Source organism: Elephas maximus, chromosome 4 (assembly GCF_024166365.1).
Source record: "Elephas maximus indicus isolate mEleMax1 chromosome 4, mEleMax1 primary haplotype, whole genome shotgun sequence".
In the NCBI taxonomy this organism is placed as follows: Eukaryota; Metazoa; Chordata; class Mammalia; order Proboscidea; family Elephantidae; genus Elephas; species Elephas maximus.
The window spans coordinates 89,848,484-89,867,892 of record NC_064822.1 but is presented as its reverse complement, the minus strand read 5'-3'; the positions used below and the strand labels follow the sequence as shown (position 1 = coordinate 89,867,892).

General features: G+C 39.3%; 1 protein-coding gene across 3 annotated transcripts in view; it reads left to right on the top strand.

Annotated features, from left to right (window-relative positions):
• The window catches only part of DENND5B (DENN domain containing 5B), a 217,699-nt gene extending 202,542 nt beyond the window's left edge, over positions 1-15,157 (top strand). For all 3 annotated transcript variants that reach the window (XM_049882751.1, XM_049882752.1, XM_049882750.1), the window contains 4 exons: positions 5,861-5,943; positions 6,159-6,285; positions 8,311-8,485; positions 10,283-15,157. In XM_049882751.1, the coding sequence (XP_049738708.1) occupies positions 5,861-5,943; positions 6,159-6,285; positions 8,311-8,485; positions 10,283-10,478 (581 nt within the window). In that variant the 3' untranslated portion in view covers positions 10,479-15,157. The remainder of the gene's footprint in view (positions 1-5,860; positions 5,944-6,158; positions 6,286-8,310; positions 8,486-10,282) is intronic.
• Positions 15,158-19,409: the final 4,252 nt, after the last annotated feature.

Here is a 19,409-nt window from a genome sequence, read left to right as displayed (position 1 = left end):
ATCACCCTCTGAGCACTGCCTTAGCTGCATCCAGTAGGTTTTTGTATGATATGTTTTCATTCTCATTTGATTCTAGAAGTTTTTTTATTCCATCTTTGATTTCTTTTATTACTCAGTGGTTTTTAAGCAAGGTGTTATTCACTTTCCACATATTTGATTTTTTTCCTTGTTACTTATTTCTACTGTTATGTTGTGATCAGAGGAGATGCTTTGTATTATCTCAGTGTTTTGAATTTTGTTGAAGGTTGCTTTGTGGCCTAAGATGTGGTCTATTCTGGAGAATGTTCCGTGTGAGTTGGAAAAGAATGTATGTCTTGCTGCTGTTAGGTGGAGTGTTCCATATATGTCTACGAGGTCAAGCTGGTTGATTGTGGCCTTAACATCTTCTTTATCTTTGCTCAGTTTCTTTCTAGATGATCTGTCCTTTACTGAGAATGGTGTATTGAAGTCTCCTATTACTGTGGAACTGTCAGTTTCTCTTTTCAGTTCTGTTAGAGGTTTTTTTTTTTTTTTTTTTTTTTTTGTGGTGCTGACATTTTCTTTGTTGCTCTTACTCTCCTGTGCTGAGTTCCTTTTGGTTTTGAAATGTCTTTTTGTGTCTTTCATTATTGTAGATTTCGTGTACACTGAGACTTTGTTTTTCTTATTTTGATGAGCAGGTTTTTAACTTTTTTTGTGATTACCTTGAAGTTTACCCCTATCTTCCTACGTTTGAACCAGGCTTTTATTACTTGATATTGTGTTTACTTCCTCTCCATTTGAAAGTTCTATATCTACACTGTGTATTCTCCTTTTTATTATTCTGACATTGTCATCATTCATGGATTGATGTCTCTAGTTCCCTGTTTTGAATCTTTTAGTTTTCTTTTACCCTTGAGAGTTCATTACCTAGGTTGGTATTTGGCTGGTATTGACCTGTGTCCTAGATTCAGGTTGTTGTCTGATATTGACTTTATCCCTTCATTTAAGGTTCAGGGTTTTAGGATTGACATCTGTATCTACCTTACCCGATTTTTCAGGTCTTTGTTGCAGCGGGATGGCTTAATGTGTCTGACTAGTCAGCCATCTTGGCTCTGCTTCCGGGTGTGAGTTTTTTTGGTTTTAATCTTTAAGGGAGCATATCAACTGGTCTTTCTTCCACAGAGCTACTGGGTGGGTTTGAACCATCAGCCTTTTGGGTAGCAGCCAAGTACTTACCATTGTACCACCAAGGATTCTCTTACTTTGGGTATTTGAGAATGTTATCAGTTATGTTAACATGTCATAATGGAATAGGGTGGGACCTAATCTCATCTGAGTAGTATGCTTATAAAATCAGAGGAAAAACACAGACAGACACAGGTAGAAGACAGCCATGTGAATATGTGTCCACAAACCAAAGAACACTAAGAAAGACCTAGGGCTACCAGAAACAGCCTGGAAAGATAAGAAAGGATCTTTTCCTAGAGCCTTTGGTGAGCACATGATCTTGCAAATACCCAGAATTTTGACTACTAGCCCCCGCACTGGGAGAGAATAAATTTCTGTTCTTATAAGCCACCCAATTTTGTGGTATTTTATTACAACAGTCCTAGGAAACTAGCACAGCCTCCCCCCGCTTAACTTATAGGAGCAAAGAAACAAAATATTGTAAAGTAATGAATTCTATAGATAGAATATCATGTTCACATGCCTTTTTTAATAAACCTCTAATTTATACTAATGTTTAGTAGGCTGAATAATGTTCCCAAAGGTATCAGGTCCTAATCCCTGGAACCTGTAAATATTTCCTCATTTAGAAAAAAAGGTCTTTGCAGATGTGATTAATTAAGGATCTCGAGATGAGGAGATGAGCCTTGATTATCCAGGTGGACCCTAAATGCAATCACATGTATCCTTGTAAGAGGGAGACAGAGAGATTAGACACGAACAGAGGAATAGGTGATGTGAAGAAGGAGACAGGGATTGGGGTGATGTGACCACAAACCAAGGAATGTCAGCAACCACCAGAGCTAGAAGAGGCAAGTCACAGATATCCCCCAGAGCCTCTGGTTGGAGTGCAGCCCTGCTGACACCTTGATTTTGGTCCAGGAATACCGATATCTCGCCTCCAGAACTGTGAGAGAACCTAGTTTGTGGTAATTTGTTTCAGCAATTCTAGGAAACTGATACAGACCCATAATAATTAATGAAAAAAAATTTAGAAGTTTATCAAGAAAGTGGTTTTATTTCAAGTATAGGCAATTACCGTGAGTAGAATAACAAAAGCACCTAATAGAAGCCCTTAGTTTACTAACAAGACAGTTTCCTTAAATACTGTTAGTCTCTATTCATTTGTTAGCACATGCTGGTATATTAAGTATTAGGACGATAGTATAAAAAATCCTTCAATCTTAAGCTGTGCCCCTAATTCATAATACCTTTCTGCATTCAGAAGTAAACTTCATACCACACACCCACCTGAATGGCAAACATTAAAAAAGACTGATAATACTAAATATTAGTGAGGGTGGGGATCGGATCAATGGAATATGCTCATACACTGCTAGTGGGAATGCAAAATTGAAACCAATTTGGCATTTTTTTTATAGACTCACACTATGCAGTTGACCCAGCAATCCCATTCTTATTTACCCAAGATAAATGAAAATGTATGTCGATACAGACTTGAACTCAGATCTTCATAGCAGCTTTATTCATTATACCCAAAAATGGAAACAGTCCAAATACCCATCAGTTGTTGAATGCATAAACAGGTGGCGCTATAGGTAGTCAACGGTATTCTATTCAGCAGTGTATAAAAAATGAATGAACTACTGATACATCAACAATATGGATGAATCTCAAAAGCATTATGCTAAGTGAAAGAAACCAAACACGAAAGACTATATATTATTTGATTTATATGAAATTCTGGAAAAGGCAAAATAGCAGTGATACAAAGTCATCAATGGTTTCTAGGGGCTAGGAGCTGGGGGAGGGATTGAGTAAAAAGGGACTTGAGGGAACTTCTGGGTGATGGAAATTTTCCATATTACAATTGTGGTGGTTATATGACTATACATCTGTCAGACTCATCAAATTGCACATTTAAAATTGGTGAATTTTATTGTCTATAAATCATACATTAATTATGCTGATTTTAAAAAAGAGGTAGATTTTAGCTCAGTCCATCTAAGTTATTACTTCTGAATCAGTCCAATTTCATAGAGTATCACTGTTTTGAGAGGCCTTATCCCCCATTTTTGGTCATATTTTCTTTCCTTACTCAAGAAACAGGAAATGTTTAGTAAGCTGAGACTTAAAGATGGATAACTTGGTATTTGTTCACAGTATGTGCAAGGTGATGTTTGTTTAGAAAACTAAAAATTTTAAATCAGTTTTAAAATTCTGCTGATTAGTACAGGGTTCTTTTGGAATGAATAAAAGCTTTCAAAGTAGATTTTGATGTTTAAAAGACAAAATAATATTCAGAGAAAGGTAAAAGTAAAATAAACTACTAGGAACTGAAGAGGTCTCAATATCAGTGTTTTAGTCATAAGAGGTCCATTTTAATAATTTTTATGCATTGATGTAGAAAACACTTGACTTTTACCTAAAGAGTTGGCTTATGTAAAGAATTCTCCGTCAGTATTAATCAGTGATTCTTAAACACTAGGATGTGTATTTTGTCATTTATAGTCTGTGAATTAGATTTAATATTTAATCACCACAAGAAAATACCAAAATTTACACTTTTTCTTGTCTTATCTATTTCGGAACCTGAATGAAACCCAAGTTTGTTTTTTTTTTTAAACCATCCTTGGGACTTCAGGGTCAAGGTGGTTTGGGTACCATTCAAGCAGCCCACAAAATTCTCTCTCAGAAAAGGGGCCTAGGTGATGGGCAAGTGCTGGCTGCCAGGATGAAGCAGTGCCTAGGCCGCAAGAAAGGGGCGGGGCCCGGGCTTTCGGCTGTGGTTTCCTAGTATACCCCACATCTTCCCTTTTACTTTAGACACAAAAGCGAAAGCACAGACTCCAGATTAGCCATTCAGAGCTTCAGAAGCTTTAGCGTATGCCCACTATGGGGCTCAGAGATACGTAGGAAAAGGAAATGTCTGAGAAGAGATGCTGTGGCTCTTCCTCATCTCATTCCTCACATCTGAGGACTTGCAAGCACTTTATGACAAATACCATGCCATATTTATGCCTATTCCCAAGAAAGGTGATCCAACCGAATGTGGAAATTATACAACAATATCATTAATATCACACGCAAGCAAAATTTTGCTGAAGATCATTCAAAAACGGCTGTAGCAGTGTATCAACAGGGAACTGCCAGAAATTCAGGCCAGTTTCAGAAGAGGACGTGGAACCAGGAATATCACTGCTGATGTCAGATGGATCCTGGCTGAAAGCAGAGAATACCAGAAGGATGTTCACCTGTGTTTTATTGACTGTGCAAAAGCATTCGACTGTGTGGATCATACTAAACTATGGGTAACACTGCAAAGAAAGGGAATTCCAGAACACTTAATTGTGCTCATGAGGAACCTTTACATGGATCAAGAGGCAGTTGTTCAGAGAGAACAAGGGGACACTGATTGGTTTAACATCAGGAAAGGTGTGCATCAGGGTTGTATTCTTTCACCATACCTATTTAATCTGTATACTGAACAACTAATACGAGAAGCTGGACTATATGAAGAAGAAGGGGGCATCAGGATTGGAGAAAGACTCATTAACAACCTGCGTTATGCAGATGACACAACCTTGCTTGCTGAAAATGAAGAGGACTTGAAGCACTTACTAATGAAGATCAAAGACCACAGCCTCCAGTACGGATTACACCTCAACATAAAGAAAACAAAAATCCTCACAACTGGACCAATGAGCAACATCATGATAAACGGAGAAAAGATTGAAGTTGTCGAGGATTTCATTTTACTTGGATCCACAATCAACAGTCATGGAAGCAGCAGTCAAGAAATCAAAAGACGCATTGCATTGGGCGAATCTGCTGCAGAGGAGCTCTTCAAAGTGTTGAAGAGCAAAGATGTCATCCTGAAGACTAATGTGCGCCTGACCCAAGCCATGGTGTTTTCAATCACATCATATGCATGTGAAAGCTGGACAATGAATAAGGAAGACCGAAGAAGAGTTGACGCCTTTGAATTGTGGTGTTGGCGAAGAATATTGAATATACCATGGACTGCCAGAGGAACGAACAAATCTGTCTTGTAAGAAGTGTAGCCAGACTGCTCCTTAGAAGCAAGGATGGCAAGACTGCGTCTTACATACTTTGAACATGTTGTCAGGAGGGATCGGTCCCTGGAGAAGGACATCATGCTTGGCAGAGTACGGGGTCAGCGGGAAAGAGAAAGACCCTCAACAAGGTGGATTGACACAGTGGTTGCAACAGTGAGGTCAAGCATAACATCAATTGTGAGGATGGCCCAGGACCGGGGAGTGTTTCGTTCTATTGTGCATAGGGTCGCTATGAGTCAGAACCGACTCGACAGCACCTAACAACGACAAGCACCATGCCGGGCGTTTGACACCTAATATCTCACTCAGTTTTCCCAGTAACCTTGTGGCGTGTGTTTTTTCCCTATTTTACTATTGAAGAAACTCAAACTTGGAGGGAGTTAGACACTTGATCAAGATTTTAGATTGCAAGTGGTAAGACTGGGATTTTAATCTAGGGGTCTCGGCTTCTTCTCCATGGTGCCAGGATGCCTTCCACTAGACCAAACTGGCCACAGGCAAGTTTCATGGAGCTGCTGGCAAAACGAGTCTGCTCTGGTGAAGTGTTTCCTACATAAGTGGACACAGGTTGTATACTATAGGTACTTTGTTTTTCTCACATGAGAATTCAGCCACTGTTCATTATCTTACAGAGCCCAATGCTGGACAAATTCAAGAAGGAATTGGAGAAGCTGTGAACAATATTGTGAAACATTTTCACAAACCTGAAAAAGAGGTATTATGGGCTATAAAACTTACTATAGTGGGACTTTTAAAGCCACTTTTGTACCTAAGTGATACATAAGGCAATAAGGAGTACTTTAATACGAAAGCTTTCTGATAGCTGTGAAAGTACGCTCCATATAGTTCCTGTCAGCACTTGTTTCTCTAGTGTTTTTCATAGACAGACACAGCAGATTATTCTTCAGCACTGTATGTTATGTTCCACAGAGAGGAAGCCTTACAGTATTGCTATGTGGAGAAAATGGCCTGGTTGCAGCACTTGAGCAAGTTTTCCACCATGGGTTCAAGTCCGCCCGCATCTTTCACAAGAATGTCTTCATCTGGGACTTTATAGGTAAATAAAGCAAATGGATGTAATTTTAAGGTCACTGAAATATTTCTTACAAAACTCAAAGACCCAGGAATTTGAGCGAATGAGGAAGTGTGTGTTTAATAATAAGTGTCTAATTTTTTTTTTTTTTTATCAAATAGACGGAAACCCTAGTGGCGTAGTGGTTAAGTGCTACGGCCGCTAACCAAAAGGTCGGCAGTTCAGATCCGCCAGGCGCTCCTTGGAAGCTCTATGGGGCAGTTCTACCCTGTCCTATAGGGTTGCTATGAGTTGGAATCGACGCTACAGCAATGGGTTATCAAATAGACAGTATTACTGGTTTTCTTCACACTTTATAGTGTCCACAATATTCCAAACACTATTCTGAATGTTTGGGATTTACATGAGTAAAGAAAACAGACAAAAATCCCTGTGGTTGACAAACTTACACTCTGGTGGAGGTGGAAGGGGGAACAAACAATACACAAAAACATAACAAATATGTAATATATATATGGTATATTAGAAGTTGATCATTGATCTGGAAAAAAATAGAGGGGGGTAAAAGAAAATGGTAGCAGTCCCTGGGTGGTGCTAACAACTAATATGCTCAGCTGCTAACCAAAAGATTAGAGGTTTGAGTCTACCCAGAGGTGCATCAGAAGAAAGGCCTGGAGATGTCCTTCTGAAAAATCAGACATTGAAAACTCTGTGGACCACAGTTCTACTCTGACTCACATGGGATTGCCAGGAGTCGAGATTGACTCCATGGCTACTGGAAAGAACTGGGGAAAGAACATCTAGAGGGTAGTATACTTTTAAATAAGATAGTTATAGGCTTTGTCGAGAAGATGACATTTGAGCACAGACTTTAAGGAGGTAAGAGAGTGAGTCATGAGGGTTGACATCTGGGAGAAGAGCACTCCAGGCCAAATGCAAGGGCCCAAGATGGGAATGTGCCTGGAGACCAGTGTGACTGGAGCAGAAGAGGGAGAAAGAATGAAGGAGGAGATAGGGATGGAAGGTTTAGCACCAGGACTCTACTGGGTAGGGTCTTCTGGAGCATTGGAAGAACTTTGGCCTTCATTCTCAGTGAAAAGAAAAGGCATTGGAAGGCTTTAAGCTGAGAAGTGACTTGATATAACTTCTGTTTAAAAAGATCACTCTAGCCCTATGCTGTCCAATATAGTAGCCATTAGACACAAATCATTATTTTAATTTAAATTAAAATTCATTTCTTCAGATATACTGGCTACATTTCAAATGCTTAGTAGCCACATGTAGTTAGTGGTCACTGTATTGGACAGCACAGATACAGAACATTTCCATCATTGCAGAAAGTTCTATTGGACGGTGCTGCTATATAGTCTGCCAAGCTTTGTAATCTTTCTTTTGGTATACAGCACTTCTAGAATTCCCAGTTTTATTAATGCAGTGATTAATCAGTTGCTTTATAAGTAAGGCCGAGATCAAGGAGTTGATTTAATCTAACCCAGAATTTCTACGTAAAGAAAGGACAGTTGACAGAGCCAGGCTTTCAGGGGTGATTTTTTTTTTCCTTCTCTAAGCCTAGAATTTTATTGGCCCTGCTTCTGATACATGTGTAACTATTTCTTTCTCAGATTTACTGATTTAGTTCCATTGCAAGGATATTATTGCAAAGTGTTGGCCAGTCATTCTATAACTAGAGCAGGGGTCACCATCTCAGTGGCTACCATGTCTTCACTACTGCTGGAGGGCTCCATTTTAACAGAAGAATATATTTTTATTTTTGCCAGTTTCCCTTTCGTGAAGGTATTTTAGAGAGAGCTTTCCAGCCATCTGGAATACAGTCTAGATTAGAAAATAAGTTCCTGAGAGCATATTATTCCACCATGAAACGCGGACCTCTGGAATTAATTCCAAAGCCAGTGAAAACGTAATACTTTGGCTTCAGGGCTGGCCATAATGCAAAGCATCATGAGTATTTCCAGAGTAAACGAAATGATAAATCTTTCTATATATGAACGTTGACGTGCATTATGATATGATCCTGACTTCCTTCCTCAGAGAGAGCCGTTGCTTATTTTGAAAACACTGACCAGATTCTAGACAATGAAGATGATGTCCTTATTCAGAAATCATCCTGCAAAACCTTCTGCCACTATGTACATGCTATCAATACTGCACCCAGGAACATTGGAAAGGATGGCAAATTCCAGATTTTAGTTTGCCTCGGAACACGGTATAAAGCCAATTCTTGACTTTCCTTGTCTTTGTTATGTGTTGAGCAAGAGCCCAGGAGGGGTTATACTAGATCATGTCCCTTGCAAAGCTCTCCCTTGGGTTTCTTTCATTCAAAGTTTTATGATACTAATATTTATTAGATACTTACTATGTGTTGGACACTGTGCTAAGTCCTTTAGATACCATCATCTCATTTAATCACACCAATGCCACTACATGAAGTAGCAACCAGTATCCCCATTTTATAGATGAGAATATCAAAGCATAGATAAGAAAACTTCTGCAGGTCACAGCTAGAAAGAGGCAAGATTCGTGCCCATTCTCACTCTAGAGCGCAAGCTCTCAGCTGTTACACTATACTGGCTCCAAAGATAGGTAAGTAGGTACTAGGTAGGTTAGTAGATAATTAGACCAACCAGCACATACACATGTATATATATACTTTGTGTGCTTGTATATAAGTTCTGATGGAACAGTAGTTAAGTACTCAGCTGCTAACGAAAGGTCAGCAGTTGGAACCCACCAGCCACTCTGCAGAAGAAAGGTGTAGCAGTCGCTCCTGTAAAGACTTATGGCCTGGGAAACCCTATGGGGCAGATCTACTATGTCCTTATAGGGTCACTGCCATGAGTTGGAATCGACTTAACAGCAATGGGTTTTATTTTTGGTTATAGTGCATATGTACTCCCGTATTGCTTTAAATTTAATAATATTGTGGGATTTTTTAAAGTTATCTGTATCTTGGGGTTTTTTTGTTTTTGTTTTTTTGATATCTTGTTTGTTTTCCCCTAAGTCCCTAGAGCCCCAACATGAGATTCAGGATGATCTAATTATGGCTGTCCTTGTCATGCAGGAGCCCTGGTGGTGTAGTGGTTAAGAGCTTGGCTGCTAACCAAAAGGTCAGCAGTTCTAATCCACCAGCTGCTGCTTGGAAACCTTATGGGGCAGTTCTGTCCTGTAGGGTTGCTATGAATCAGAACTGACCGGATGACAATGAGTTTGGTGTTGTTGTTGTTTATTTGTTTTCTTGTCATGAAATGCATATCAAGGGCTGTTCACTAAGTGATAAAATAGATACCACTAATGTCAGGGTTTCATTGAGGGAACGTTGAAGATAAGAGATTTGTCCTCCTGAAACAGCTAGTTTACAGAACTGAGTTCTGTGTTTTTTTTCTTAATAAAAGGGGCCCAATTTCAGCTGTGTTTTCAAAGTTCCTTTTGAGTATGATCCTTATCTACTTTTATCTCTTCACAGTTCTGATTTATTAGAACAATATAAATCGTTTTCTGGTTTATAAAATCTACTTAATGCTTTTCTGCCTTAGTTTTATTCCTTACCTCGTTGTTGTATACATTTTTTTAAAAATCTAATCCCTAATATTTAATGTAGTTTTTCTTCCCAGTATATTTTGACACAGTCTGTCACAGATGTCTGAATAACACCCCTGTTTAAAAAAAAAATCACTATGCCTTTTTTTTAAACTGGTAAAATCAGAATAGGAAATTTCTTTAATGTGTGTGAGACCTTATGACCAAATTGTCTGTACCTGCCTTTAGAACTTGGTGGGTTTTCCCATTAGTTTACACTGCCTAATTATTGTGTCTTCTCACCAGTAAATATCCAGCTTCTTGACTTTGCTTTCCTCTTTACTGACCTCAGAGCTTGACTGGATTTTGCAACATCCAACCCCATATCTTTATCACCTGTCTTGTTCCCAGTTGAAAGCACCAAAATGTGCTTTTCTCTGTAGTGAGTTTAGCAGCGCTCAGGAGTTGTTTCTGTTTGAGCCTGCAGGGATCGCCTGCTCCCACAGTGGATTCCATTATTAGCCGAGTGCCCTGCCATTACCCGAATGTATGAAGAGAGCGCCCTCCTGCGAGACCGCATGACTGTCAACTCCCTCATCCGCATCCTGCAGACCATTCAGGACTTCACCATAGTCTTAGAAGGATCACTCATCAAAGGAGTGGATGTGAACCCAATTGTCTAGAAATTCTCAGTCCAGACCCCTTGCTCCTGATCCTTTCCCAACTAAACAAGTCCATACGGACTGATTTGGACTTGTCTGGTGCAGTAGTGAGTCACTACAGGGGACAGCCCACCATATCCCCCAGTGTGAACAATCCTCACGCTACAGACAAGGCAAATGCTGTATTGTAGTTCATTTGAACCTGGAATTTAGTATAAAATAGAGTATTTTCATGTGTTAGATGTGTGTAAATATGCTATCTTTAAGAAATTATATTACTCTAATAAGATACTTTTCTTAGATTGAATATTACTGTGACTTAAAAATATGTAGTTTTAAAAGGTTAGGGGTTAGGGGAGAAGAGTGATGCTAGTCAGGAAGAAGCCAAGAAACATGTAAATATATTGCGACCCAGTTGGGCTTTTTGTTCTCCAGGTATCACAAAGGAACCCAGAATGCATTGTTATCTTGTAGCCATCCATCCTGGTGTCTCATCCTTTGTACTGTGAATGTAAACGGCTTTATCTACTGTAGGGCAGTGTCCTCATTTGTCCTCATTTGTATCTTTTAAGTAACCAACTGTTTCATCCACTTGAATTGTGAGTCACTTTTCCAGTCTTTTGGAAATTTTTTTCAGTCAGCACAAGAAGATATAATTCAAATACTTCAAATACTGGACCCCAGGAGCTTGGCCGGACTGGAAAGAGAACACACAAAACCTGAGAAGTGTGTTAAATTGTGGGATTATAACTTCTTTACACTTTGGAAAGATTAGCCTAGACTAACTTCATTCTTGGCATTTTTATTCTTGTTATTTGAGGTACTTCAGGGAGATGTGAATTTCAAAGTGTTGGCCTCATAGTCATAAGAACTGCAAACAGCAATTTGATTCCGTACTTTAAATTTGGCCATCTAAACTCTGCAGTGATGCATTACCTCTTAAGGATAACCACAAGCCCTGTCTTTGTTGGGTTCCAGTCACCCCTCTCTCCCCTCTCCCCATGCCCATCCCCCTCTCAGGAAATGGAAGGAATGTTTAAGAAGGAGGAGGGCTCTGCTGTGGCTTGGAATGTTTTTGTGAAAGTATTTGTTGACCATGATAATGCAAATAACAGAAAGAGAGAGAAAGAATGGACTCTTTCTGGGTGTTTGAAGGGAAGCTTTATGTTTCTTTGTGAGAAGGGGTAATAATGTAAAACAACTGGCTCAGAGAAGTTAAAAGCCACTGTAGCACACACTGACAAAATGAAAGCAAAACGAGAAGCAACAATTCTGAAAGACGAAAAGTTGTGAGTAACTTTCCAGTTTGGTATTCTTTTTTAAAAAAGTTAAATAAATGTGTTAGCCAATTACTTAAGTCTTCGACTTATGGTAGGCCCTGTAACTCTAATTAGGCATTTGCACATTTTAACAGTGAAATTGCCTCAGCAGTGCCCCGGGTTTTATTCCCAGTGTGGCTGAGAAGCAAAGCCATGGCCTCTCAGGATCCTTGTGCAATCTGAGGGTGCTGGGCTTTAGCCAGCAGTGCTGTTTCTCTTATTTCCTGGAGGAAGAAACTAATAAAACAAATGCCTCCTTCCCTTTATCAAATACTATATTTCTTCAGGGCAGCCAAGGTGTTCTTTGAATGTAATGTGACTGTACAGCCCCTTGGAATGTAATGTGACTTAGTACATGAGGAGGAAACCCCTTGGGAGGGGTTTAAGAAGATGGTCCTGGGTGACCTGGGTAGACCCGAGATTTGTTTACCTCTGCATTGGGGCGACTATTTCAGTAGTATGGAAAGTCTGTTATGGGAGACCTCCAGAACCTGTTTTATCACAAGCTGATACTATGTTTTAATGATCAGAAATAATCGGTTACAAATTTAACCACAGTCCAGGACTTCGTTCTTGTTATCTTTTCCTTAAGACCATGCTTCTGACACACTCTGGGCAACCAGTGAAAATGACTTAGATTAGTATGCCAGAATTGAGTCTAGTCCACCCTCTCATTTTATAGATGGGAGGACTTAAGAATCAGAGAGATTAAATACTTACAGTTTACCCTACAGCTGGTCAGTGACAACACAAAGTCTAGAATTGTTCTTGTTTGTTTTTAATTGCACTAGGCTGCATGAGACCAGACCTTCAAGGTAGTCCTACTGTCTACGACGATCTTTTATCCATCCTCTTCTACAGATGCTAAGCCAGGTATACGGATAGGAAATAAGGATTAGTATACATTTTAACAAATTGCTATCAAGTTATCGAGGATTACATCTGTTGTAAAAACTTAGCAGAGTTGGATGATTTGGGGGAAACCATTAATTTAAAAGTAATATCAGAAAATGAAAGTAAATCCTGAAGTTCCATCTCACTTGTGTAGTATGACTATAACAGTGAAATGGCTCATTTTTTAAAAAGTAAACACACCATAATCGTCCTATGCTCCTGAATGCTGGCCCCTTCTAAAGTAGTTACCTGGGGAACCAGTGATAACGCCAGTGCTCTAAATGTGGGGAACTCTTTGTGAACTGCCTGGATGGCCTGCAGCTCATTCTTTTGAATATTCCCAGTAGTGGTAAATGTTGATCTTTCTGAATACGTTTACTATTTGGAAACAACATAAAGTCCTCAAGGTCCAACTCTGATAAAAAGGAGGCTTAGCTGAGTAATGGAGTTTAGATTCACATATTAAGAAATAAGGCTTAGTTCTTAAGTGACTTATAACTGTCTCTGAGCCAATACCAGAAAATTTGAGCAGAGCAGTAGCAGAATCCTTAGAATAAATGTACACTGAAGGTGACTTCTGGAAGGACCATACCCACTTAGAGGTATATGTTCTATTATGTCAATATTAAAAATTAGTATATTGCTTTATGATCACAACTCATAAGTTAAAGTGAATAAAATTCCATTTTTAGTCGACTTATTTTTTTAATCTCAAAAGCAAATGCCTGGGACTATAATTGGTATTTTCACACAGAATAATAGCTTGAGAATAAATTGTTTTAAAATGAAATTGCCAAAAATATTACCTCTCGAAAAAATTATTGTCCAAGTGTTTTTCAGATATCCTGAAACTTCTAATCTCAACCTTTATGATGCAGTGACATTACACTGATGTTGGTATTATGTGTGAGATCCTAACACTGTGCCCTGGTCAGGAGAGTCCTTAGCTCCTTAAAAATGATTGAGGCTCAATATTTGTGAAATAGCATAAAGTGAGGTTCTAGGTAGGAAAAAGAAGGCTACCAAGAATAAAAATAAAGCTGCCGACCCCTCCCCACTCTCTTTCCCACTGGGGTGAGAATTTGATATAAGAAATGACCTAAAGTTTACAAAAATCTGATTTCCCTCTAAATTTTATTTCAGATGTTCAACACATTTTTATACCTTTTGTGACGCTGGGGTACTTATTATAACATCACTTTATTATTTTTTAAAAAAATCATTTTAATGGACTTCTGTCATACTACATGAATGATAGAGGAGAAATACTGAATTGCTGATATTTCCTTTTTGGCAGTAAGGACTCTTGTACATGAATGTAAATGAATGAGAGAGGCTGAGACCATACCTGTCAGTTTATGTATAGTATATATTGACACCCCTAAAATATTTTGAAACATGAGGCAACTCACAAGGACTTCAGATCCACAGGGACATTGGAAGTGTAGCTATTCATAATGAAATATCTTCTTTCTGCTATGAATTATGAGTTTTCAGTAGATTATTTTCATTTAGGGAACTGTGAGTATTTCTCTGTGAGGTTTACAGAAACTAGTCTCTCCTTTTCACCATGTTGAAAGAATAACCTGAACCTTAGCTATTTATATTTCAGTATTAACACACCTTCATTGATTGAGAATGGAGTCTTGAGCCCTTCTCTACTTTTATAAAGTGAATCCTGTTTCCAAGTTTTGTGTCTTTTGAAATCCTTGTTTCTTATATAGTATTTGTTACATTATTATTTACCATAAAGAGGAGACAGAAGAGAATAATAAACTACTAGGTCACTTACTCCTGTTAAAGTACATTCATAAATCTCTTGAAAAAAACTGAATTTCAAGCTTTTTCTAGATGTTGCTGATGCAGTATGATCTGAAGAACCCAAGGAGAACCGCATCCTCCCAGATCGTATTACAGCTCAGTTGCCCTCACATGGACAAAATCAAGATTTGGCTTTGGAAAGATAATACATTAAATTATAATTAAAAAAAAAAAAAATTTTTTTTTATTTATTATAATACCATAGTGAAAAAAGTTCATCAAACCAAATTTCTCCCCATTTGAAGGGATCCAGGGTATCCTTAGCTTATTCGGGAGGGAATCAATTACTTGAATGTATTTGTGTGTGGATTCAATCTTTATTCCCAACATCAAATCTTGTTGACAGTAGAGAGAGAAGTATGGTAAAGAGTTTCTGTTGTCAATCAAATGAGGGTGTGAAATATATAGAAAAAAATCTTCTGTGTTACACTTCAACCATGTATAAATGTATCCTGTGTATCTTTAAAAAAAAAAAAACATTTCTGCATTTACATCATATTGTTTTTCTTTGTATTGTTAACAAAAGGCATCAGAACTGGAATTTTTTTTTTCCTCATCTGAACATAATATAAATTTTAAAGAGTATTGTGATATCAAGCACTTTAACATATCATAGAAACTGATGTGGGTTTTTCAGGTTTTGGAGTACATTTAAATATGACTTTTCATGCTTTGTTCTTTACAAATAAAACTGTCGGATTGCTACTTGGTTTTCCTTCATTATTGTAGAATCTTAATACTGAGTGGTTCACAGGACAAGTGATTTCAGAAAATAGATAAAACCAGAACAATTATGTAGGAAAAATACAGCCTGCCGGTCAACTGGAATTCCTACAACTCAACTGCAAAAAGACAATCCAGTTATAAAATGAGCAAAGGGTTTGAATAGACATTTTCCAAAGAAGATACAGGAATGGTCAATAAGCACATGAAAAGATGCTCAGTGTCATTAGGGGAATGCAAATCAAAACTACAGCAAAATACCATTTTGCCTCCATTATGATGGTTATGATAAGAAAAAATGAAAAAATAACGAGTGTTGGCAAGGGTGTGAAGAAATTGGGACCCTCCTATAGTGCTGGTGGACGTGAAATGGTGCAGCCACTGTTGAAATTTTGGCGGTTCCTCAAAAAGTTTAACAGAATTACTGTATGACCCAGCAATTCCACTCTTAGGTATATACCCAAAAGAATTGAAAGCAGGGACACACTGGTACTTGTACACAAAAATTCACTGCAGCATTATTCACTATGTATATATCTGTATGTCCACTTTCCCAGCAGTCATTAACCCTAGGGTTCACACAGGGCAAATCTGGGAAAGCCCCTCTTCCCTCAGGCCTAATCCAGACTTTGTTAGAGTGCAGCAATGGCCCATTGGGTAGCAAAGAAGTTTCCTGGGATGTCATACCAGCAGGACTTACTTGGAATTTGCCCTCTGGGGTGCTGGAGGAATCATCCATGGGGAGGTGCTATGCCCCAGAATTCTGGAAAGTTACCAAGGGGGTGCCAGGGAAGTGGTTCATGGAGAAATGCTGCACCAGTAAAATTGCAAAGCTGCCCAAAGGGGTGCCGCATGAGGCTGGCTGCTGAGTACCATAAGAGCCACAAGCTACAGGAGACTGCCAAGGGAAGCATCAAAATCAAACCCATTGCCATGGAGTCAATTCCAACTCACGGTGACCCCATGTGTTACAGAGTAGAACTGCTCCATAGTGTTCTTGGCTGTAATCTTTATGGAAACATAAACCTTTCTTCTGAGGTGCCACTGGGTGGGCTCAAACTGCCTACCTTTTCAGTTAGTAGTCAAGTGCAAACTGCGCCACCCAGGGACCTAAGGGGATCATGCGAGAATAAAAAAGAGAAGCCCCTTCCCCTTCCAGGATGTCTTTAGCACATTCTACTTACAAAGGTTAGCATTATACCAGCTTACAAAGGAAAAATGTTTACAGGGCCTACTTCCATTTTTGCAGAGCAGACAGTGAAGGATAGATTTGGATCTGAGAGGCAATAAATTAATAACTGCTACAAATGTTTTAGTCCCTATAGTCAGTAAAGAAGATTCAAAGGAGAGGAGTAGGAAAAATGCAAGAGAAAAATGGGATATAGGGCAAATGTCTCCAAACTTTATGAGGCATTGGTTTATGCAGGTAGTGTCTGGCACATTCTTTTGAAATTGTTCCATATTATGGATTGAATTGTGTTCCCCTCCTCCCCAAATTAGTGTTGAAATCCTAACCCTAATTCCTGTGAATGTAATCCTGCTAGGGAATAAGGTTTTCTTTGTTGTGTTAATGTGGCTAAAACAGTGTAGGATGTGTCCTAAACCTAATCACTTCCGAATTATAAAAAGAGCAGGTTAGACACAGGTGAGGGCACATACTGGGGAAGACAGATTCCATGTGAGGATCACCAACAAGGAAGAAATGGACAAGACCCTGATTCAGAGGACATCTTTTGGTCTCCCGAACTGTGAGAAAAATTTCTGTTCTTTAAAGCCACCCACATGTATTTGTGTTACAGCAGCATCAGCTAAAACGGTCCAGATATACACAATTTTTCATCACTATCTCTTAAAATATTAACTATAGTTAATAAGTCTGGGAGGCTTAGGAAAGAAGATACCAGTGGTAGCAATGGAGGGGTTGAAAGGGGTTGTGTGTTGATACACTTCGAAGTTAGATCCAGAGGATTTTGTGATAGAAAGATATAAGAATAACTCCAAGGATTTTGTCCTGAACAACCAGCTAGAATTGTCGTTAACTAAAATAAGGAAAGATGTGGAGAGAACAGTTTTAGAGAAAAATCAGGAGCCCTGGTGGCACAATGGCTAAGCTCTCTGCTGCCAACTGAAAAGTTGGCAGTTTGAACCCACCCAGCAGTTCCACGGGAGAGAGATGTGGCTATCTGCTTCCATAAAGATTGAACCAAAAACCTGTTGAGTCAACTCCAACTCATAGTGACACTAAAGGACAGAGTAGAACTACCCTTGAGGGTTTCCAAGGCTGTGATCTTTACAGAAGCAGACTGCCACATCTTTCTCCTTTGGAGCAGCTGGTGGATTTGAACCACTGACCGGTTAGCAGCCAAGTGCTTCACCATCTTTACAGAAGTAGACTGCCACATCTTTCTCCCATGGAGTAGCTGTGTTCAAACCTCAGACCTTTTGGTTAGCAGCCAAGTGCTTAACCACAGCACTACCAGGACTCCTTCCATAAAGATTACAGCCTAGGAAACCCTATGGGGGCAGTTCTGCTCTGTCACATGGGGTCACTATGAGTCAAAATTGACTCGATGGCACCTAACAGGAACAGTTGTGGACCTCTTGAATCTGAAATATTACGCATCCAAGTGTAGATAGTGAATAGAATATTGAAGGTCTGAGTTGGAATTTTGGGAGCAGTATCTAGATTTCAAATATGAACTTGGGTGTTTTCCAGGATATATAGGTGGAATTTAATGTCCTGAGACTGGAGGAGAACACAAAGGGAGTGAATTATTAAATAATCTCTCAAAGCATTAATTTTAATGGCTGTAATTATTCTATAATATGAATGGGGCATGACTTATAGTTTGGCATTTAGATTGCTCCCAATGTTTCACTATTCTGAAAAATATTATAATGAAAAAACATCCTTGCTTTATGAGAAGTTACTATTTTTATAGGTCAAAAACAGGCAGATGCCAACAACCCCATACGATTCAACCAAATTTTTTGATAATTCTTTCATTCTTTATCCTGATGTGCACTATACTTTTATAAAAACAGATAACCTAGGGGTTGCAGAATCTAAAAATCACTCTAGTTAGAGCCTGCATGCAGGCCAGCTGTTCACTATACTCCAATATAACATAATCCAGGTTCTATCATCTACCTACCCAGAACCCACATTATTGGAGGTCCCAAAACTTTTCCTGTATTTCCAGCCTACAGTCTATTAAAAAATAACAGAGCTTCAAAATACATGAACCAAAAACAGAATCGAAATGAGAAATAGGCAAATCCACTATTACAGTAGGATATTTAAGCACCTCTTTCTCAATAATTGATAAAGTAGGCAGAAAATCAGTAATGACCAAAAACACCCATTGCTGTGGAGTTGATGCCAACACATAGCAACCATATGGGGCTGGGGAGAACTGTCCCATAAGGTTTCCAAGGCTGTGATCTTTACAGAAGCAGACTGCCACATCTTTCTCCTTTGGAGCAGCTGGTGGATTTGAACCACTGACCGTTCGGTTAGCAGCCAAGTGCTTCACCACTGCGCAACCAGGGCTCCAATAAAGACAGAGAAGACTTGAATAACATTATCAACCAACTTAACCTAACTGACATCTACAGAATACTTACAGTGCAGTAAGTATATGGCACTTCTAGTCATGGTCTTGTAGCTCCCACTATATGTTTGGGTTGGACTATGCAAATGAGGTACCTGTGGCACACCAAGGTGATTGGACAGTTCTGATAAATGCAAATAAGTACATGGAACCCTTGAAGGGGATTGGTCAGTTGTGCTATCCCAGTAGGCTCAAAGGGAACCAATCCCAGAGATTGGGGAGGGACCTCCCTACCATTAAAAAGAAGAGCTGGGAGTGAAGCACATCTTTTGGACCCAGGGTCCCTGCACTGAGAACTTCCTAGACCCAGGAGTCAGCTGTAACACTGGATATGGTGCCTGATGGTGAGAAGTAGTGGCAAGAACAGCCGAGTCCAGCAGCAGAAAAGTGGAGGCAGCAGAACCAGAAGACTGGCACAAGATGGTGTAGTGGGCTTCCCAGACCACAGAGAGTGGTGGCTACACTGGGCATTCCAACACAGAACAAGAAAGCTGAGTGCCTTAAGGCAGGAGACTTCCTGGGAGAGTGAGATGCCCCTGGGCACTTATCAGCAGAGCTAAAGAGCTTTGTAACACTTGCCC